The 24,110-nt window shown below is 47.2% G+C and overlaps 1 protein-coding gene across 1 annotated transcript in view; it reads left to right on the forward strand.

Moving 5' to 3' along the window:
* Positions 1 to 24,110, forward strand: part of SMG1 (SMG1 nonsense mediated mRNA decay associated PI3K related kinase) — a 1,471,505-nt gene that overhangs the window by 540,160 nt on the left and 907,235 nt on the right. Inside the window, exon 26 of the mRNA XM_085628855.1 lies at positions 3,889 to 3,989. Within this exon, the coding sequence (XP_085484981.1) occupies positions 3,889 to 3,989 (101 nt within the window). The remainder of the gene's footprint in view (positions 1 to 3,888; positions 3,990 to 24,110) is intronic.

A 24,110-nucleotide genomic window follows, 5' to 3' on the forward strand; every position in this document is an offset into this window, starting at 1 on the left:
GTTCCTCTGCCCGACTTTTACGTCAATACTGGCATTCCTAGACACCTTCAAGGTATAAATATACCAGCACTTGCCTTTGCAAATTGCGGTTCCCGGAGGATTAGATCCAACCCAGACTACGCGGTTTGCCACGGCAAGTTCGGAAGGAGATCGAGTTCCAGCCTGACGCACTGACCTGCCGCTGTCATCCTCCTCGCAGAGAATCCAGCTCCAGTGCTCTCTGACTTCCCTTGCGGGGGTGTTAGACTATTGAGTCCAGAAAAGAGATTCCAACCTCTCTCATTCTCAGGTATGGAGCTGACTAGAACTTAGAGATACTTTCGGCAACTCTTGGCTAAACTAAAATATAGCTAGCTATACTTTAGAAATAGCACCTACTTCAAACCTCGTACTGCACTTAGGTTAGGTACACTGGGGTAGAACAAATTAGAAGCATCAGATGAGTATCACATTTTAGCATTGATATTTATGTATGTATTTTGATTAATATATGTCATAGCTACAAACCATGCTATTGCAGTATTATTTTATCTTACTGTTCACCTCGTACATATTGTACTTCGCAGTCTGTCTTACGATTGTAGCAATTCATCTCTTGCACGAGAAATAAGACTGTTCAATAAACCCTTTTTATTGAAATCGCCTGTCTCTCTATTTCTGTGCAACTCTGTAGAAACGAAGCATGCACGATTGACTGAGTGAAACTGTTATCTATTGTTTCCACGATTCTGAGACTGTTCCGATTCTTAAGGGAAACAAAGTTGTCATGTTTATGCGGTTGTCAGAGACTAATCCCTTCTTGCATATTCGAGAAGTTTCTAGTGACCTCTGAGTTATCTTGCACACACAAGTAATTAAGTTTAATATACTCTATAGAGACATACTGACCGTAGTCCTATGTCAAATCTATAGTGTATGTTATTCCAATGCGCAGAGCTTATCCGGGATATAGGAACTACACTACATCACCATTGATACCATATCGCACTCTCGCCTTTGCGTCACTGTATATCCGCCTAAGGTAAAGGATAATTTGCGATTCAACTCCCATATCCTTGAGGATCTCCCATAGGTTGCTGTGCCAAACACAGTCGAAAGCTGCTGTGAGATCCACGAAAGCTAAAAGCAACCTACCCTTCTTCACCCTTGTATACTTCCCTGTAATAATATTTAGATTTAAACTCTGTTCTAACGTCCCTAGACCCTCACGGAAACCGTATTGGATATCTGATAGAGCCTTATTATCCTCGGCCCATTCTTGTAGTCTGTCTAGGATGATTCAGCCTACCACTTTTATCAGGGAGTCCAATAAAGAAATTGGCCTATAACAGCCAGGGTCCTGGCGATCCCCTTTTTTGAAAATTGGGACTATGATTGATTCCGCCCAGGTTGTCAAGAAAGGGAAAGAACAGCTTGCAGTGGTTACCTAGGTTATAAGCGGTCCCCATAGGGTCTCATTTGACTTATATAGGTCTACAGGGACCCCATCCGGCCCTGGGACCATACCACCCCTACTTGCTGAAATAGCACAATTTACTTCATCCAGTTTAAACTGGATATCTGTATGGATGGTCGAGGGTGCCAGGGCAACATCCCCGTGATTTTGAGTATCTGACGATTCTGCACTTCCCTCGCCATTATACACCGTGGAGAAATGCTGGATCCATTGTTCTTCCATTATGGCAATTTCAATTGTCTGCACTCCTCCAGAGGTTAAAAAAGGTGCTTTTACTGCTTTCCATAAAGCTGAGCGATCTTTTGATAATGAGGCCTTGTGCAGAGGATGCCCACGCTTCATTACTCATGGAAGCTTTTCGTTCTTTAAGTGCTTGTCTATAAGCCCCTCTAGCCTGTCTGACATTGCCTGTGTTTCTTGGGATCTTATGTAATTCATACTTTAGGTTGGCATATGCTCGTGTGCACTTCCAATAAAAACCACCCCTGTCGTTTCCCTTTATTGCGATTCTGTACGGACAGGGCCTCCTTTAATGCTCCTGAGATTTCTTGGAATTAGGATAAAACTATCAGTTGAAGCTGGTTCATTCAGACATGCATCAAAAGCTGATTGGCATTTAGTTATCACTTGTTTTGTGATGTCTAAGGGATCCATCATCGAGAGTAACCATTTGTCCTGTTAATTGTTAGATTTTGCTAAACCTGAGCAGTTTCATCCTGTTTTCTAAATGATCTTTTTGGCAATAGGACAGAAATGCTCAATGGAAAATGGTCACTCAGTGAGTTATCATGTATGGTAAAAGATTAAAGTCTAATTGCATGGCTATTTGACACCAATATGTAGTCTAAGGTGGTAAAGAAACTTCTACCAATAAAAGTGTAGCTCATCAGAACGGGCGTAGCACATAACTCATTTGCAAAACCCAGGCCCAGGCCGAACAGCACTTCATTATACAATTTGTCCAATTTTACATGTTGAAATCGGATTATAAAGATAGAGTGGGGCCCAGTAGGGAGCATAACAAGAACTCCTATCAACGAAAACCCATATAACGGAGGTAATGACCCTGATAGATTTTATAAAACTATTGAACATGACAGGACTAAGCAAAAAGTGGCGCGAACGACCATTATAAAGGAAAAAACAAACCTAGACTGTGGAACTCTATGAGAAAGAGCACCTGACCTGCTATCCATATGTGATATCTTTATACAGGAAATACCCAGAGATCTGTGTGCACACTGTTAGCGCACCCACTGTCACGGTGCATTCCAAAACAGGAATATGTCACAATTTCAAACAGAAGCAAAGGTGCACCACCAAGAGACAAACGCACAAGGATTAATCAGATCTGTGTTCAAAGATGTATTCTTAAAGTTCTTCTTTTATTCACAAAATATTGAAAGCGATCAGGATGAACTGATATATATATACACACACTCCAATATGGTATAAAAGACATTACAAAACATGCGATACATAATATATATATATATATACAATGTTACTGAAACAATGAATAACGTTTGTGACAGAACTGCTATATACATAACTAAAACACTTTTGAAAGCTGGGAACCTCTATGGTGGAGGGCGGATGGGAGGAGGGGTGTTGCTTATGTGTTTTATACTTTAAAGATTTTAAGTAATCGTATGGTTAATAAAGAATTCATTCAACTCTTGCAGACCCCATGTCCAGTAAAGGTTAATAAGATGTAGAGTGAAAGGATGATGGCCAGATCTTGCGTCCAGATCTCAGTCTTGGACAAATGCTCTTTTCAAAATTCCAAGTTTCCCAGTTTCCTTATGTCTGGGATACAGTCATATGCTGAATGTTTGGCACATAAACAGCAGTACAAATACAGAGCGTTGGGAGCATTCTCGTGTGCTTACTTTTCAAGCTCCATTTTGTAATTGGCATTTCGATGAACTTTTATCATATAACTGATTGATTTAAAAAAAATCAGATAAAATTAGATAATTTAGAAGTATTTTTCTGTGATATTTTGTGTTTTGTATTTGGCAAAACACAACCTATCCAACCATCCAGTAGCTTAAATACAAAAGTGCAAAGTCAATGCCTTTTAGTTGGATTTGGGTCTAGGATCACTAAGAGACACACCAATGCTGGATTCTTTTGAAATGTTTCTTTGTATTGTCTCCTGCTCCTTCATATATAATTTCCTCCACAAGGTCAAGGATAGGCTTAAATAGCTTGCAGTCCTGGTGAGTCCATCAAGCCACCAAGGAAAGCCTTCTGATGAGTTAGGAAGTTGCACTCCTCCATACATTAGCACTGATTGGATGCCCAGGTCCTGAGGACACCTTGGCCTCTCCGCAGATATTATAGAAATCCATCGTTGATAGAAACATAGCACTTGTGCATTTACATGCATTAGGGTGACATTTTATCCATTTCACTTCCCTTTTCAGGTCCCTCAGTAGCTTTGAGTCTGGCGAATTCCCAGAATGTACTGAGCAACTTGAGCTGCTGCCTGGAGAAAGAATCACTGGAAATTCCAAAGAAAAAATAGGTACGTATGAAAGAATAGAAAGGAGCAATGTTCTGATAATTAACACTAAAGTGTTGGCTCATTGCCAGTAGAATTGATGCTTACATAATAGAAAAACGTAAGTTATTATACGGTCGCGTATTTGTAGAAAAGATAAGTCATTTAAAAAAAGCTGACTTCATTGCTCCAGTAGCATTAGAGATATGTGCTGAAAGTTTTGCACATGCCACTACAATGCAAATACAGATCTCTAGAAGCATTCTCATGCGCTTACCTGTTTTCACGCTCCATTTTATAATTGTAACGAAGTTGAACTTTTATCGTGTGTGTGTGTGTGTGTATATATATATATATATTCACTGAAAAAACCATAGGTTTCACACATGTTATAGTTAGCTGGACATTTTACTTATAAAAAACCAATGAAATTCCCCCGTTATAGTTACTGTAGGCAACTATAACTCACGGGACCGTAATCCTCTGCTGATGCTAATACTGTATTTAGACACTTATTTGCCCATGTCTTCTTCCATTAAATTTTAGCTATACATATATTACAAATATTTGTTTTTCATAAAGACACATATGTCATCAGCAGAGGATTACGGTCGCGTGAGTTATAGTTGCCTACAGTAACTATAACGGGGGAATTTGGTTTTTTATCAGTAAAATGTCCAGCTAACTATAACATGTGTGAAACCTATGGTTTTTTCAGTGAATTTGCAAGGTTTTTTAAATGCTAATTCCTAACTATAACGTGTGTGAAACCTATGGTTTTTTCAGTGAATTTGTACGGTTTTTTAAATGCTAAGTTACTTTACGCCATTTGTGGCGTGCGCGCCCACTTAACGCAGTTCGTTCCGTGCGCGCACGGTGAGCACGCGGTGCGCTGACCTGTGTCTAAAGGTCCTATGGAAAAATGCATGGGAAAAACGCGTTTTGGGACCCCCCTTTTATCTCAGCCCCCGCTTGACGAATCCCCCCGAGACTTTCAGGGTAGGAGCGGAGCGTAGCGCCCCACCTATTTTGACAAATTCGCGAGGATTCGTCAACCGGCGCCAAAGTTATTCAAAATAGAATGTTGCGGATTTCCTATGGAAACGTGGTCCTAACTATAACTACCTACTGGCGACCGCCAGTAGGTAATATATATATATATATATATTAATTACCTACTGGCGGTCGCCAGTAGGTAGTTATAGTTAGGACCCTGTTTCCATAGGAAAACCGCAACATTCTATTTTGAATAACTTTGGCGCCGGTCGACGAATCCTCGCCAAATTTTCAAAATAGGTGGGGCGCTGCGCTCCGCTCCTACCCTGAAAGTCTCGGGGGGATTCGTCAAGCGGCGGCTGAGATAAAAGGGGGGTCCCAAAACGCGTTTTTCCCATGCATTTTTCCATAGGACCTTTAGACACAGCCACAGCCCGAACGGCTGAACAGAGTTCCTTGAAATTTGGCAGAGAGGTAGTCTACAGGTCAAGGAAGTGCCTTTTGTAGGTTTGGTGTAAATCTGTTCAGTAGGTTCTGAGAAAATAGCCTTTAAATCCATATATATATCTGAGCCAACTTACGGTGCGCTTATGGTGCGCTTACCGTACGCGTACGGTGACGTGCGCGAGCGCGATTCTGATTGGCTGTTCGATCTAAGTAAACATTTGAATCGGTCGAAACCAGGAAGCGGCGTCCGCCATTTTCTCTCTCGCACTCTGAGGGGGGCTGCAAAAACCAAGACAAAAAACATCTACAGGGGTAGTATATTCAGTTCTTAAACACCCAGCATCCATATATGTATCCCCAAACAACCCCCAAGGCTTAAAAAAACAAATGTAATTTTTTTTCGAAAAATCGCCGATTACGCTTACCGTACGCGTACCGTAAAAAATGTATTAAAAAAAAAATGTATCCACACTTTCCCCACCCCGTGTGCAAATGGTGCCCGTTGGGCACCATTTGTGCCTGGCCTATATATTTAAATGGAAAGTACAAACGAATAACGTTCACAACGAAGCGCATAATATGTCCCCCATGAGCCCACGTTGCGCGAAGCGCATCGTGCGTACATGGCCCATCCCGCGTAACGTGGCGCGCACCGCGTGACCACCGTGCGTGCATGGCACTAACTGCGTAAAGTGGGCGCGCGGTGCGCGAAGCGCACCGTGCGCGCACGGAACGAACTGCGTTAACTGGGCGCGCACGCCACGAATGGCGTAAAGTAACTTAGCATTTAAAAAAACGTACAAATTCACTGAAAAAACCATAGGTTTCACACAAGTTATAGTTAGCTGTACATTTCACTCGTAAAAAACCAATGCAATTCCCCCGTTATAGTTAGTGCAGGCAACTATAACTCACGCGACCGCAATCCTCTGCTGATGACATATGTGTCTTTATGAAAAAAAAATATTTGTAATATATGTATAGCTAAAATTTAATGGAAGAAGACATGGGCAAATAAGTGTCTAAATACAGTATGAGCATCAGCAGAGGATTGCGGTCGCGTGAGTTATAGTTGCCTGCACTAACTATAACGGGGGAATTTCATTGGTTTTTTACGAGTGAAATGTACAGCTAACTATAACTTGTGTGAAACCTATGGTTTTTTCAGTGAATATATATATATACAAAACTCTCCTCACTCGTATCACACCAGCTGAGTAAAAGGGAGCACGGACCACGGGATTCTTGTCGAATATCTGCGTTTATTCAAAGATCTCAGACAGACAAGACGGCCATTACGCGTTTCATCCCTCCTGGGGGACTTGATCACATGACTCAGATCTGCCAATGGCATATGGTATTTAAAGAAAACATTTTTTTTGTATTTAAGTATCAGGTCATCTGATTGGGCAGCATTTCATTGATGTTTTCATATGCAAATCACATTTCTAATGTCTAACAATTAATGTTGTATGTTTAACACAGATGTAAAATGAATCATTGTTATTCAAATATTATATATATATGAATTATTTCTCACTGACATTTGGTGTTTTGTATTTGGCATTGGCTTATTTGTATTCAAGCTGTCTACTACAATAGCTAAGTCTATTGCAAAGAAATCGGTGGGTGTTAGTCAAATTTGTTAACATTTGATCAGTCAGTGGGATGTTAATTTTGAATATATTTAAATAAAATGTTTGTAGCATGTATTGCTGTAGATACACATGCTCTGCATTTTTTCTGCCTCCTGGGTTTTGTCTCAGATGTTTGCAAAATGTTTGTCTTCGAAGTCTTTCAAGGCACAAAGTTTATAAGGACTCTTCCCTTACCTGACACTATGCATGGGCACATACTCCATGTTAGGTTGTTTTTCTCAACCATTTTGTCTAGACATGTATGGCTTGGTTCTCTGAATGCTTCCATTTGGTTCAAACCATCCTATTCCTCGACTCCAATATCTAGAAACGAATTCCTTTGCCATTCCTCCAACCGCTATATTCAGGAGACCGGTCTGCATTGATCATGAATCACAGTGCCTCAGTCCCTGCTCTGGTACATCGTTCTTCTCGTGTACAGAGTACACAAGGTGATGGACTAGACACCCTTTCAAAACTGTCCTCCGTGTTATGTGAAGTTCCTTTGGACCTACAACCATCTGGTATGTAACCTTTCACCCAACCACGACAACATCATGCACAAGGCCTGCCTAACCTTCAGTTGGAAGGATATTCTTCTATATCAGTGCGAGAAACAGTGTGCCCACCACAAGAAGCAGAGACAGACTTCCCAACGACACCCTTGGCATGTTCGGGCAGCAGCCTTCCCCAGAGAAGAGGAAGAGGTCTACCCCTTGGCTGTTCTTCTCCACCTTCCATCACGTAGCCCAGAGATCTTCTTTTCCTCCGACTCGGAGCACAAAGACTATCTGGTTCTCAGTGTTTCCATACCTTCCGAACCTCGAGTGAAGATGTTGGTGCGGGATGTGAGTATGGATGAAGTAGCAGTCCTCACTGCACGTAAGCATGTCAACACTCCGGGCTTGGGTGATGCGCCCCGGATTATAAAAATAAATAAATAAAAGAGCAGAAAATGTGACACTGCAAGGGAAGAGAGGGGTGGTAGGAGTCACCACCCTCTAAAGAATTGCCTGCTTTTCAAGAACGGCAGAGCACCCTGCTGCCCAAGAAGTTTAGGCAGAGAGGGGAAGAACTAGTGGCAGAGGGTAAAAAAAATATTTTTAAAGGCACCATCTGGTGTGCGCTTAATACAGCATCTCGGGGTGTCAACACTAGTGTTAGGTCTGGTGCCATGTATTGCTCCACATTTTAATCCCGAAGTCCAACAGCATCTGCTCAGCCTGCCCTTTGAAGCCGAACACCTTTTCCGTCTGCAGGTTGACAAGATACTGCAGAAGATAAAGACAACAATACTTCCAAAGCAAGACTCTGACCCCTAAAGGCTTACTTCAGAGGCATCAGTAGAGGCCATGTTTGAAAGCTACCTCCCCTTAGTCTGCCTTTTCCTATCAGAGACCTCAGCAGCAGACCTACCAATAGTACACACCAAAAGCCTACCAGCAGTACAAACCACAAGGCTATTATTGCCTACAGGAGCAATAATAAAAGAGGGATGGACATAGGGGGTTCTGGCAAGGGGGTCCTCCTCCTTCAAACATTGACTCCCTCAACCTCCCCCCCTGACCACACACACCACCTGTTGCAGAAGACTGCTGTATTTCCTCCCAAGCTAGCAAGAAATCGCATCTGACAAGCAGGTCTTTGCAGTGGTTCGCCACGACTGCTGCCTAGAACTTCTCACACACCCTCCCAAACAAAGCCTCAGCCGAGAGCATCTCAGCCTCCTAGAGGAAGAGAGTCCAAATTTTCTTCAAAAAGGGTCCGAAGACCCGCCCCACCCAGAAGTGGGGGAGCGGGGTTTACTATCTACTTTCCTCATCCCAAGAAAAACTGATATCCCCAAACCCATCCTGGACTTTAGGCCACTCGGTCAGTGCACAATACATCCTGTCTAAGCACTTCGACATGGTAACCTTACAGGATATCATCGCTGTGCTGCAGCAAGGTAATTTCATGATGTTGTTAGACCTCAAGGAGGCATACTTTCACATTCTCATCCATCCCGCCCACTGACGCTAACTGTGATTCATGGTAAGTGTAGGAATCTGGCTCTTTATATAGTGGACCAAAACGTGGTACACTATGTAAAGAGCCCAGGCAGTCCTTATTGGTTTACAGCGGCAAAAATAATAACATTAAATGCTCTTTTGTGGTCGTGTGGATGAGAAGTTTAGGCCCATCAGAGGGTAGTGCTAAGCATTTGTTGTACTCGGAGGTAATAAATGACACACACTCAAGAATAAATTTGAGACCAATTTAGAACATGCATTTGCAATGCAATCATCTTGCATTTGCGAGACTTAGAGCTATTGGCATTGTATATGACAATGTCTTTTAACCATGAGTATTTGTCTTTAAATCTTTGCACCAAGGAAGTGAGCATTTTTAAATCTGGGAGTTTGGTAAAAGAACTATTTGCATATGTATATTAGGTTAGAATCTTTGCTGGCACAGTTTGAGAAAATCATGAAGTGCCCATTTGTTTGTAGCTTAAAGATCTTCCGTTTCATTCAGCAGAGTGCCTGGAGATGTTTTATCACTTAACAAACATTATTCCCATCCTATTCCTAATGGAAAATATATTTACTAATACAATACATAAACCAGTTTGTGACCGATATAGGCACGTAACCAACATTAATAGTGTTTTGCCTGTTCCCAGTAAAAATAAAAAAATTGACACGTTCACTTAAAGGTGTTCATATTCACTTTCTATGGTTGTTTTTTTTTTTTTTGAAAGTGATTAATTTCTTCTTTCCCTTGTAAATACTCAAGTAAAATGGATACTTTACATTTACGCCAGATGTCTATTCATAAATTATTATTCAGTCTTCCTGTGTCACCCACACCTCTGGTTTAACCACAGAGTACAGTGAAAACAACACTCCTGCACTAATTTCTTAAGGAGATTCCCATTACGCTTTGTACAAACACATTTTTCCAGTGGCAGCTGGTGACATTTCAAGGTAGTGAGGCGTAAAAGTTGTGGATGATTGTTACGCCCCCACTGACATAGGTGGTTTAGGAAGTTCCTCTATAGGAAGGTTTTTTTAAAAGTAGTAACACGTGCATTTTGAAGCAAATATATAAGAGTGTGTGTAGCCAGAGAGAAACTCAATTAAATCTTGGTGGATGCATTGGGAGATTGTCAATGTGTGTTTATAGTGCTGCAAGTCACAGCCTGCGACTGAGATGGTACTGTTAATATGTAAGGTAATTTATTTTAATAGTTATGCAAACAGTACAAGACTGGTTGCCACAAAGACTGTTAAGAGACTTTCTGTTCAATATAAAACAGTGTTTGAAAAACATATGTTTGTGATACGCAAAAGTAACTGCTTATAAAAGAGCGCACACACCTTAAATTAAAGATGAATTTGAATTAAAGTAATCAGTGAGAAACACATTCCTTTATGTCATTTGGTAAAGCAATCACTGAAGATATTGGTGTGTAACCAGAGAGAAAGAAACACAAATGAATATTAGTTGGAGCAGTAGGGACTAATGACTGGTGTATTTACAATGTTATTAGGTCCCAGCATGTGAGAGAGAAGGCAGGGTACGGGGTGGCTGTCCTTACTTAACAATTTTATTACATATGGTAAAAGGGTCCCATATGGCAGTAGAGTCAGTCATAAGTTCACTGGAACTATGGAAATGCCACACAAAAGCAGTCTGAAAAGTTGCCAGTTATGAATTAGTAGATCAACTCCCTGTTAGATCACGGAGGAGCAAAACCTACCATTGAGAGCAGATGTGCCACTGCAAAGAATAATTAATAGCAAGTATGCAAAGCAAACTGGCTTAAAACAATGCGAATGTCACCTTCTAAAATCCAAGACCAGCTTTCCTTTCTTCACGACTGTGTGGACCTGGAATTATTCATTAAGTTCAATGTCTCTCTTTTGACTCCAGCAGGCAGCATTCACGAAGACGAGCACATTCCAGCTCACACTTTATGGCTTCTGAACAAAACCAAATTCTCTTCATCCCCACCAGGCACCCACCTTCTTTCTTTTCCGCTTTGCACCAGGCTGGTTTGTTCTATGCCTTCAACAAAAGCATTTACATTTCTGACAAGTATGTATGGTGAGCCACAGAACTTCCATATGCATCACTGAAGGTTTTATTTGCTACCCTCTCTTCCCCCACACTCTTCTGACCTTTTCTCTGCACCAAAGTTCCACAGGTACTCTCTCCTTGACCTTTAGCTGTCTCTTCCATTACACCCTTACTGATTGCCCGGAATACCCACTTCTACTTTTTCTTTTTGCAGTTTTATAGTGTGTGATTTCAACCCACTATACAGATCAATACAACAAAACATAGCTCAGTAGAAGCTGGTGAATTGCCTGCGATATCTGTTTTGTTATTTTAATTTATACAGCGCGCGGCTGCTCGAAAGTGTCCCGGCACTTGCTTCAGAAAGAGAAAAATGCGCACAAATCAGAGACTAAAAAAGCAACGTTTTTAGTTTTTTCTTAAACAGTGGATCCTGGGTGCCCCGAAGAGCCATGGGCAGCAGGTTCCAGGCCAGACCAGCTTTCCGCACAAAGGAATTCCCACCAAGTCTTTGGCGATTGAACCTCGGGGTCTGTATCAGCAGCTGAGCCGAGGACCGCAGCTGTCTCCCTTGTATATAGAAGGCAAACCTCTACTGCAAATAAATAGGGCCTAGGCCATAAAGGGCCCGATGCACGATAGACAGCATTTTGAATTTCAGACGAGATTCAACTGGGAGCCAGTGCAAAGAGCGCAGGTGGGTACGAACACTCTGCCTTGATGACAAACCCAAAAGAAGTCTGGCTGCTGAGTTTTGGACAACTTGCAGTTTCTTGGTAAGAAAACCTGGGCTACCAACCAGGAGTGCGTTGGCATAGTCCAAGCGGGATAAAATCAGGGTACGGACCACAGTTTCTTTGGCACTACCTGGCAGAAGGGGAAGAAACTTCCTCAAGGTTTTCAAGGTGCCAAAGCAGGTACCGGCCAACTTCTACACTTGTGTGGAAAAGTTCAGATTTTCGTCGATTCAGACGCCAAGATTTATTGCGGCGCCTTTGCTCGCAGTTGGTCGTGGAAAACCAGGAGGCCATAGCCTTTCTCTGAAGTCCGTCGCAAAAGGGCCATACAGAAGCACTTCAGATTTTCCTTCATTACATTTCAGCTGTGCATTCGCCAGCCAGTGAAAAACCGAAGTCAAACAATGTTGCGCAGCCACAACCGAGTCATCCTCCTTGCTCCAGGAAAACAGGACCTGGGTATCATCAGCATATGCCATCACTTTAGCCCCTAATGACAACGCAAGATAGACCAGCGGAGTCATATAGATGTTAAAAAGCAGGGGGCTAAGTGATCCCTGCGGCACACAAGTAGTCACCTGCATAGGCACAGAGGCACACGGAGGAAGCCAGACCTGCTGCGACCGGCCTTCCAAGAAAGACCTGATCATTGCAGGGCTGATTCAGAAATGCCTATTTCTGAAAGACGGTCTAGGAGCAGGGAGGAGTGGGGCACAGTGTTGAATGCCGCCGAGAGACCTAGCATAACCAAAGCTGCTCTCCCGCCGGCATCCAAACACTCCCGGATCTCCTCAGTCACCTCTAGCAGTGCTGACTCCGTGCTATACGAAGCACGGAAACCGGATTGTGCCGGATGCAGCAAGGCAGACACCTCTACATAGTTGGTAAGTTGAGACGTAACCACCTTCTCGCAGACCTTAGCCAGACTTGGCAGAAGCGAGATAGGGCGGTAATTCTCAGGTAACAGAGTAAAGTGACTGCTTCTTAAGGAAAAGGACTTACCAAGGATGTTTGACTATGTGGAATCAGAAAAGACAGTGTCTCCCAGTCCCAAGGGCAAGAAGACGTGGCAGGCTTCAGAGGCTAAGGTTGAAAAACACTCAAGACGTCTGGTATTGCTAAGTGCTCTACAATTCCCTGCATTGTATTCACTTAAATAATTGTTTTCGCATCTGGTTCCACCGTAATTCAAAAGAAATCCGTCCATCCTCCTCTTTTTATTTTTTTTTCAGTTTTATAGTGCGTGAACTTGACCCAAAGGTATTGGAGCACTTTAAAGGTCACATTAAGTGTGGGGATGAAGTGATTTGCACAGGATGTTAAGCCGACTCCTGGACTTCAACCTGATTCCCCAGTTAAAAAGTCGGCAGCTCCGACAATAATGCCACTCCCTCTACATGGAACATCACATTGGTGGTTAAAAGTAAATATCTGAAAGAAACATGTTAGATTCCTCACCTTAGAATATCCCCAGGCGTCAGGCTGGATCCGGAAAGATTTTTGTAGCAATACCCCTTGCGCGTTGCTAGGCGTCGTTTGCGGCTGCGTGTCCGTCGTCGTTCGCCGGAATGACGTCGTCGGAGTACTTAGACGCCGCCCTCGCGCGCTGACGTCAGTTCTTCTTTTTTCCGCGCCAGTAAGCGCCGATCCGGGAAGAGCTTACCCCTAGTCATTTTTTGACTAACTTTTTTTGGACTCTTTTTGGTCTATCGACTCTACTCTGGTGCCGGTAGGATGCCTGGTATCAAAGCCTGTGATGCCTGTCATCGCCTGATGTCTGTGACGGATCACCATCGCCGGTGCCTTTATTGCCTGGGGGCCGACCATGACGCGGAGTTGTGCCTCGATTGCCAGGCCTTGACATCGAAAGCTAGGCGGGAGCGGTCCCGTAAGCTTCTCGAGCTTCGGCACTCGGCTCCGCGCCGCTCTCGGTCCCGGTCCAGGAGGAGGTCCAAGGACCGATCGCAGAGCCGCAGCCATAGACATCGCTCGTCGGGGTCTTCGGGTAAGTCGAAGCACTCCAAGAAGTCCAAAAGACGGCATCGCTCTTCGGACTCCCCTCGCGCGACTCGGCCGAGGGTCAGGGTGGTCCCACCCCCGCAGCTCCGTCGGAGCCGCAGGAGCCGCGTCCGTCCCCATACCCGCCGGTCCCTGGGACAGACGCGACTCCGGCGGAAGTCAGTGCCTTCCTCTCGGCCATGAGGGGCCTGGCTCCGCCGTCGACGCCTGTAGGCGCGCCTTCGGGCCCCGCAGGTTTGACTGGGCGACCTCGCGTGCCGGCGGCTCCGGCGGCGTCGACGCCGCAGGTCCCCTGAGGGATCCAGGCCTGGATCTCGGTCGGCGCCGGTCGACCTCACGACGCCTCCTCCGCCGACACCGGTTCCACCTCAGACGCCATCCCCGGACGACGTCGTTCCCCAGTTTAGCCCCGGTCCGGGCCCGACGCCGGCGCGGCGCCGATTGGTGAACGCTTCATCTACTGCCCGACTCGGATCATTCCTCCTGTTTATCGGGAATCGGATGACGAGGGCGACTGGGAGGGGTCTGAAGACCCTATGGCCGCTCAGGCCCAACTTTCTCAGGACTGGGCAGAGGAATTGGGGGATGCCAGCGTTCTGGATACCTCCCCGGATGCTGGTTTCATCTCTCATCCGACTGTGGCCTCGGAGGAGGGTGCTGCCTTCTCAGTGGTGCTGCGCAAGGCGGCCGAAGCCCTAGGGCTCGAGTTGCCTGCTGTGGCTGTGAGGACTAACGTCCTCACAGAGGTTTTCAACCGACAGCAAACTCCACTGAGCCTCTGCTGCAGTTTAATGAGGCCCTCATTGACGTTCTGCAGGGCACTTGGTCCAAGCCCTCCACAGTCCCTCCTGTGGACCGGAACGTTGCCTGGCGCCACCGCTCTGCTCCGGGCGACCCCAGTTTCCTCTCCCAACACCCCACCCCCAAGAGTCTGGTTATCCAGGCCTCAACCTCCCAATCCTCCTTCCCGTCCACTCCTCCAGATCGGGAATCCAAGAGGTTGGAACAGTTTGGCAAGAAACTGTTCTCGTCCCTGAGTTTGGGGCTGCGGTCTTTCAATACCGCTTGCCTTTTGGACCGTTATTCCCACTCTCTGTGGGATACGGTGGAGGACGTGCTGCCCTTGTGCCCGGTTGAGGCCCGGACACGACTCACTCAAGCATTTGCTGACGGTCGAGATGCAGCACAGCATGTCACACGGTGTGGACTTGACACCACGGACTCGCTGGGTCGGGCGATTTCCACCACGGGGGCGCTTCGGCGTCATGCCTGGCTGAGGTCCACGTCATTTTCGGGGGATGTCCAGAGTTCCCTCATGGACATGCCCTTTGATGGCACTTGTAGGAAAGTAGGGTCTGCTTCCTATGGTCACCCCCACTTTTTGCTTTTGCTTCACTGGTTTTCGACTTAGATGTGGCTGTGGGCCTGCTAATCAGACCCACAGCCCAGCTGTTCTTTCTCTAGATTCATACTATGTACTTTAGGTACATAACCCAATTGGTAAGGATCACCCTATAGGGCCCTGTACAGTGTACCTTAGGTACCCAGTGCATGGGTGTACCCTAGGCCTACCAGGGGCTGCAGCATGTATTATGCCACCCCTGGCTGGCCTCCCATCATGACACAACTGGCTGATCACTCAGCTGGGGCAAGGTCGTGTAATCACCCCTTGCTTAGGTATAGTATTCCTATACCTACCTTATATATAGACACATGGGTAACCTTTCATTCTGATGGATACATCTGCCAGTGGATTCCTCACCTTGTGAATATCCCTGCGCCAGCAACATTCGGAAACTTTTGTAGAAGTCCACGCCGATGAGGTCGCAGACGACTTCACAGAGGAACGGCACCGCTCACGACTCCGCTGACGTCACCGGCTCCATAAGAAGACCTCGTCGGCGTGATGACGTCAGTTCCCTTTTTTCCGCGCCGTCGAAGCCAACGGATTTCGGGAATCGCTGTTGTTAGCGTTGTTGATACTTTGTGTATTCTAAGTATTATTCCTGTTCTCTGTCGAAGATGTCGACAAAAAAGTCTGGTTTTAAGCCTTGCAGGGAGTGTGGCAAGCATATGTCCATCACAGATCCTCATGAGGACTGTGTGTGGTGTTTATCGTCGGACCACGATGTGGACGACTGTACCAGCTGCCGGAAGATGAGTACGAAGGCTCTTAAGGAACGGGAGGCAAAACTCTTCATCGCAAAAATGAAGAAGGAGAAGAGAGGGAGAAGAAGATCGAGGTCGAGGTCTAGATCGAAGTCGAGGTCGGCGTATAAGTCGACTTCGGGACATGTTTCTCATGCCAAGAAGTATAAGAAAAAAAGAAGGCACTCGTCTCGACGCCATTCTGATAAGAGCTCGGCGCCGAAGTCACCTGCTCGGCGTCGGAAGGACTCTGTTTCTCCCTCTCCTGTGCCGGATTCGCCTGCTGGTCCTTCATCTCCGGTGGTCTCCTTGTCTCCGGCTTCACCGGTTCCAGCACGGACTCCGACGCCGGTTCCATCCCTGGCTCCGTCTCCGGCCCCGGAAGAACTTCAAGCCCCGGGTGAGCCAGCGACGCCACTGATTACACCGTCTGCGACGGTTGGCCCGAGTCCGGTGAGGCCTGACCAGTACCCTGCCTTCCCTGGTCCAGGTCAGGACCCCTCGCATTACTTAAATGCGATGTATGGGGTGTTTGCTCGAGCCATGTACACCACTGGTGCACCTGCGGGTCCGATGGGTCCCATGGCATTTAATTTGGGGGTGTCGCAAGTATATCCGCAGGCCCCTTTCATACCCTTCTTCCCAACGACGCCGTCTTGGAATCCTCCGGCTCCGAGGACGTCGACGCCGCTTCCATCCTCGCCGGCTCCGGCTCGACCTCGATCGACGCCGATGGCTCCAGCAGATCCACGCTCGACGCCGGCACTGGCGCAATCGGATTCGAATACGGCGCCGCCGATGATTCGGATTCGTTCCAGGAGGGATACTCAGAGGATAATGGAAGAGCAGAGGTACCTTCAGGAGGAAGCGGAAGAGGGGGAATTGGTGGAGTCGGATGAAATATTCGAAGAGCTTAAAGAAGCAAGTGGTTTGGATCGGTCTCCTGAGTGGGAGATTACTCCACCGTCGGATGAGCCCTCTAAGGACGTTGCTCCCTACCATTCAGTTATTAGGAAGGCTGCGGAGCTGCTTGATCTCCAGCTGCCATCTACGGAGTTTAAGTCGAACATTTTAACTGAGGTACTACATTCTCCCACGGCGGTATCTGAGCCTTTACTTCCCTTTAATGAGGCCATTGTGGAACCTGTATTTGAGGTGTGGCGCAAGCCCTTTTCTGCTCCTGCTGTAGGAGATATAGAGCAGCCCCAGGGGATCCGGAATTTTTGACGTCACATCCTTCACCGGAGAGCCTGGTGATTCAGGCAGCTTGTTCGGGAAAGTCTAAGGGGGCTTTCCCTCAGGTTCCTGGGGACAGAGAGGCTAAAAGGCTGGACCAGTCTGCAAAAAAAGTATTTTGAAATCAACAAACGCCACTTTTCTTTTGGGACGCTATGTGCATGCACTGATGGATTCGGCTAAAAGACTGGTGCCAAAACTGCCTGAGGAGGAGAGGACTGAGTTCAGTGACATCTTGACTGATGCTCAGGCGGCAGCACGTCAGGTGATCCAGAGTGGGCTGGACACTGCAGATTCTGTTGCAAGGATCATGGGGTCTTCTGTCGCAACCAGAAGGAGTGCCTGGTTAAAATCTTCTGAGTTCTCACAGGATGTGCAGTCGACTCTATTGGACCTGCCATTTGACGGATCTGGTCGGTTTGGCAAGAAGGCAGATGCTGCTCTGGAGCGATTCAAGGACAGCAAGGCGACAACTAAATCTCTGGGCCTGCAGTCTGTCGAGGGGGTCGTTTAAGAGGTATAGAGGGTTCGGAAGGACATCTTTTCGAACCTATAGGCAGACCCAGCAGCAGCAAAGATCCTCGTCCAGAGGTTTCAGGGGAAGAATCAGGGGCAGCACTGGTGGCCGGCTACTCTCCTCCTCCTCCTCTTCTTCTTCTTCCTCAGCCCCTCCCACCACCGCAAAGCAGCCCTAGATTCGCCATTCCGGATCATGCTGGTCCTGTGGGGGGCCGGCTTACCCATTTTCTACAAGATTGGGAATCTGTAACTACAGATCTCTGGGTTCTGAATCTTGTAGAAAATGGGTATGCCCTTCCCTTTCGGGAATTCCCTCCAAATTACCCTCCTTGTCAAGGGTCTTGCTTGGAGGACCACCGTCTTCTCCTGCAGGAGGAAGTCCTGAAGTTGTTACAGAAAGGTGTGATAGAGGTGGTTCCAGAGCGGGAGAGGGGTCAGGGATGCTACTCCCGGTATTTTCTGATTTCGAAAAAGGACAGTAGATTGCGTCCGATATTGGACCTCAGAATCTTGAATCTTTTTCTAAAACAAGAAAAGTTCAAGATGCTCACCCTTGCTCAGGTTCTTCAAGCGCTGAATCAGGAGGACTGGATGATGTCGATCGACTTGCAGGATGCGTATTTTCACATCCCAATCCTGAAGTCGCACAGAAAGTATCTCCGTTTCACGGTAGGGTCGCAATATTATCAGTTTGCGGTCCTACCGTTTGGTCTTACTTCTGCACCCCGAGTCTTCACGAAGGTGATGGCAGTGGTGGCAGCCCATCTCAGGAGGTCGGGGATTTCAGTTTTCCCCTATCTGGACGACTGGCTGATCAAAGCGGAGTCGCCAGAGAAGGTGCTGCACCATCTGCAGGATACAACTCAGTTGTTGTTCAAATTGGGTTTCTCGATAAACGTGCCCAAATCTCACCTGGTGCCCTCTCAGCGCAACCTGTTCATAGGTGCGGTACTGGACACTACTGTGTGTCGAGCATTCCCTCCTCCTCAAAGGATTCTCGACATACAGGAAATGATTCCTTTATTTTACAACGGAGCGGTCGTTCCAGTTCTGAAGGTCCTTCGCCTGCTCGGTCTGTTCGCCTCCTGCATTCTGTTGGTCAACCATGCACGCTGGCACATGAGGGCGCTCCAGTGGTGCCTCCGCAAGCAGTGGTATCAGCACAAAGGGGATCTCAGGGAGTCTGTGAGGATCTCCAGAGAAGCTGTAGCGGATCTATCTTGGTGGAGCGTGGAGGGCAATCTGTCCCAAGGAAAGTCCTTCCATCTGCCTCAATCGGTGGCCACGGTGATAACGGATGCATCCACTTTAGGGTGGGGTGCTCATCTGGGGGATCTGGAGATCAAGGGTCTTTGGTCTCCAGAGGAAAGGTTGCTTCACATCAACCTTCTGGAGTTACGGGCGATACGTTTGGCGCTCAAGGCCTTCCTCCCTTCCCTTCGCGGTCAGTCTGTTCAAGTCCTGACGGACAACACGACCGCGATGTGGTATATAAACAAACAGGGAGGAGTGGGGTCTCTTTGTCTCTGCAGAGAGGCCCTGCGTCTATGGTCCTGGGCTCAGGACCATCAGATTTGTCTGATGGCAAATCATCTGGCCGGGGTTCTGAACGTACGTGCGGACAGTCTCAGTCGGCAGTTCTCCGCCGACCACGAGTGGAGGCTTCATCCGGAGGTGGTTCGTCACGTCTTCCGGATGTGGGGAACTCCTCGGGTGGACCTGTTCACCACTCACGGGTATGCTCACTGCCCGTCATTCTGCAGTCTCCAGTATCCGATGCAGGGAGCGTTGGGGGACGCGTTTCAGTTGAGTTGGAGCTCACGACTCCTTTACACGTTTCCTCCCATACCCTTGATTCCTCGGGTTCTGAGGAAGATTCGCCAAAACCGGGCCCAAGTTATTTTGGTCGCCCCGGATTGGCCAAGAAGGGTGTGGTATACAGATCTTCTCCACCTCTCCTCGTGCCCTCCGCTTCGTCTCCCTCTGAGGGCAGACCTCCTCTCGCAATCGGAGGGGCAGGTTCTACACCCCCACCTCCAGAGCTTACACCTTCATGCCTGGAGATTGAACGGGGCAACCTGAATTCTTTCTCTCTCCCTCCAGATGTGGTGGATGTTATTTTATCGGCCAGGCGACACTCCACCAAATCTATATATTCATATAGGTGGTCTAAATTCGTACTCTGGTGTGGAGAGAGGTCAATTGATCCTTTGAAGGCTCGTCTGTCTAACATTCTGCAGTTTGCCCTTTCTCTTGCTCAGCAAGGCTTTGCTGTGGCTACAGTAAAAGGGTATTTATCGGCTTTGTCGGCTTTCCTTTGCCTGCCGGATCAGCCGTCATTATTCAAATCACCTATTGTGCTTAGATTTCTCAAGGGCCTCACAAACAAATTTCCTCCTACTCCCTTTATTGTGCCTCAATGGGACTTAAACCTGGTATTGACTTATCTTATGGGTTCTCCCTTCGAGCCCTTACATAAGTGTCCCTTGAGACTGTTGTCTTTGAAGACGGTTTTCCTCATTGCAATCACCTCGGCAAGGAGGGTAAGTGAGCTTCAAGCTCTTAGCTCAAAACCCCCATTTTTGACCATTCATGCTGAACGAATGTTACTCCGGACCAGGGCTGCATTTTTGCCTAAGGTGGTAACTCCCTTCCATCTGGGGCAATCCATTACACTTCCTACCTTCTATCCTCCCCCTCACCCTTCCAAGGAGGAGGAGAGACTTCACCGTTTGGACCCTAGGAGGGCGGTGAGCTTTTACCTGGACAGGACAAAGGATTTCAGAATTGATGACCAGCTCTTTGTGGGCTTTATTGGCTGCAGGAAGGGTCGAGCGGTGCACAAGAGCACCCTTTCCAGGTGGATTGTCTTGTGCATCAAGATTTGCTACTCTTTGGCTGGTAAGGAACCTCCGGAAGGTTTAAGAGCTCATTCCACTAGAGCAAAGTTTTCCACTTCTGCTTTGTCTAGGGGTGTTCCTGTGGAGGACATTTGTAGGGCGGCAACTTGGGCCTCCCTCCACACCTTCGCAAAACATTATTGCTTGGATAACGAGGTGAGGAGGGACGGACACTTTGCTTGTTCCGTCCTTCAGGACTTTTTGGTATAGAAGGGTGGACACCCTCCTCCGGGAGTGGGGACTGCTGTGGAATCTATTCACAAGGTGAGGAATCCACTGGCAGATGTATCCATCAGAAGAACAAGTTACTTACCTTCGGTAACGCTTTTTCTGGTGGATACAGTATCTGCCTGTGGATTCCTCACTGACCCACCCGCCTCCCCGTTGTCCATCCTTCTATACCTAAGGTTCTATTAATAATGTTTCAATCTACTATTCTAATGATGGTATTTCAAAAAGTATATGTTACTGTTAAAGGCTTTGTCTTTCTTTGGTTTTTCTATTCATTCTCCACACTATGTGTGTTGATCTGCATATTGTGTACTGTGTATACTGTGGATATATTTCTGTCAGTCCGTCCGTGTGCCTTGAAGGCATGGAAAAAAGGGGCGGAATTGACGTCATCACGCCGACGAGGTCTTCTTATGGAGCCGGTGATGTCAGCGGAGTCGCCAGCGGTGCCGTTCCTCTGTGACGTCGTCTGCGACCTCATCGGCGTGGACTGCTACAAAAGTTTCCGGCTGTTGCTGGCGCAGGGATATTCACAAGGTGAGGAATCCACAGGCAGATACTGTATCCACCAGAAAAAGCGTTACCGAAGGTAAGTAACTTGTTCGTCACTCCTATGGCAGGCCTTAACAATCCTGAAGGCTGAGTGCTTGGTAACATGTGAGATGGTGCTCTAGCATGAGCTGAGTCTGTCTGCAGCTTTCGGAGCCATGTCCTTATAGCTGTTCTATGATATCACCTACTATATACTCTTAAAGTGCCGTATAATCCTCGCGGTTATGGTAACTATGGTTTGGCTTTATCAAAACATGTTGTGTAAGGTGTCTAACACTTTGGAATACTACCCCCACACCATTTCTGGCGATGAGGATAGTATTCCCCCCCTTCTAGAGGGAGAAAACATGTTGAAGACCTACTACCCGGTTAAAGTTAACCAGAGCCCCAGCATCACAAAATGGATGCTGCTGCCACAGACACAAGTCTGACCTGCTGCTGCTGGGAGTCCTTCCAGCGAGGGAGGCTTTGTCATGCCCCGCGGTCCTGCCCCAGAGAGACGAGTAGTACATAAGGAGCGTAGGCGCGTGTAAACGCTGCTTAGCGTTCTTGCACCTAGCTCATTTCCGTCCCCTTCGTGTTTTGCCTGACTTCCGTTCCTTCGTATTTCCTGTTTCCGGTCTTGACGGCGTTTCGAAGTTCGAGAGCTGTCGGAATCCTGCTGTCTTGTTTGGCGTGCAGTTGCCGTGTTTCTGTGAAGCGGTAACGTTGAATGCGCACTCCAGGTGGTTGGTGTTACTTGACCGTGTGAGCGCCTGTTACCAAGTAAGGTCCTAAAGTCCTGCTCGAGCTCGATAGAGTTTGTGGGCGTTCTTCTTTATGCGATCTATTCTCTTGTTTTAGACTTAAGTGTGTGACCGGCATTTGGTTTCTTTAGTTCAAGCTGGCGTTTAGAGCATTTCCCTGTTGTGTAAAAGCCGTTGTGTCGGCAAGCCTTGTCACCATTGTAAAGTTCTCGCTCCGTATACAGTATTCCTCCAGCTAAAGGAGTGAGGTGTTATCGCTCCAGCGTTCTATTCCCTATTTTGTTTGAAGGTGGGGTTGACTAGCATTGACCATTGCGCTACAGTTAGGAGGCAGCAGATAAAGAGAGCTGGTAATAAAGCTTGTTATTAATATAGGTGGGGTTATATATGAATGTCCTCCATTAGTCCCTAATCCATGTCATTTCCCTTCGGCCCCTCAGTAAATCTCTAACCTTAGGAGAGTATTTGAAGAAGACGTTTATGGACATCTCCCTCAGTCCTTTGCATAGTCAAGGGGTGAGCCTAACCATTTGATAATTAAGCATCATTTCAAAGCATATTACGAGTTAACACTGTTTCCCGTCATAGGGATTTCTAGCGCTGTGAAATAACTACAACCGTGTTGGGAGTTCTTTATATATCGAGTGGTGCCAAATAATATTGGTAGGTTTACATAACATAGTGTTAATACCTTAATGTCACTTGATTGTGAGACCTTTAATATAGAATTTGTTTTTCAGCCGAGATTTCCTGCCATTAACCTGAGGTGGTCTACTTGCACAGCCAGCCTTCTTTCCCCGCCTATCCTTGTTTTGTTTCCCTGTTTTCCCCTATCGTGTCTTCCGTTACTCTAGAGTCTGATAGAGTCGGAAGACCGGAGGGGAAGACTGAGGACTTTCTCCAGGTTCCTGACGCTCCTGTGGAACATAACTGACGATCCTTACAGGCTTGGACAATAGGGTTCCTGCCTTGGGAGGTGCTAGCACCACCCTAGACAGGGCTTAGTGTACTGGGGCAGGGAGGGATGAAAGAAACGAGACACTGCCTGGGGCACACAAGGTGTCCCATGCATAGTCCGGTTCAAACCGGTGCTGGGGCACTCCAGCCCCAGTCCTGGCGCGACACTGGACAAAGGGAAGGGGGTGTAACCACCCCCCTCCCTGGTCCCACCCATAGGAGGGACCTAGCAGGTAACCCAGCCCCCCAGATTAGTATAAGAGTGAGAGCTGAGTCCCTAGGACTTTGGATTATCCTGAACTGAAACTAGACACAAAACTCTGGACCTTCGACATTCGACGACAAGAAGACTGAAGAATCTCCCTTGTGGCCAAGGAGTGGCCACCCTGTGCAAACAGGCACCAACAAGCGACCTGCCGTTTGCTTTGCCCAAGTTCTACGAGGAACCGACTGCAGAGCCCGACCAGCGCCTTGACCTCCAGACTTCTCTGACCCTGATCCACTTCCACAGCCAAGCTGAGATCCGTGGAGGCGACGAAAGACGTGGGACCGGCTACCTGGGAAAATTGGCGAGTAGCTTCCAGCGCAGCTTCTGAGGCATCCTCGAAGTTGTGCTTTGGGGATTGAGAAGCCCCAACCCCGAGCACCATCTGCACCGAAGATCAGCCCTCCACACTCCACGAGTTCTGCGTGGGGCCCTTCTGCATTTTCCTGCTCAACGCATCTGTCCGGTTGCTTGCCCGTTTGCTAGTAGCCTCAGTGACGACGAACCCTTAACTTTTCACCGCTGGTTTGGCTCCTCCAGACTGGCCCTTGCTTCCCTGTGAAAGAGAAGCACCTCACACCTTCCTGGTCTGCACCTGAAGCGAATTTCCATTTCCGCGTGGGTTGCCTTTGCCAAGGCTTGTTGACTCCAATCGGGACGTCGACTCCACCAGCAGCAAGATCCTTCGTG

The sequence above is a fragment of the Triturus cristatus genome, chromosome 10 (assembly GCF_964204655.1).
Source record: "Triturus cristatus chromosome 10, aTriCri1.1, whole genome shotgun sequence".
NCBI lineage: Eukaryota > Metazoa > Chordata > Amphibia > Caudata > Salamandridae > Triturus > Triturus cristatus.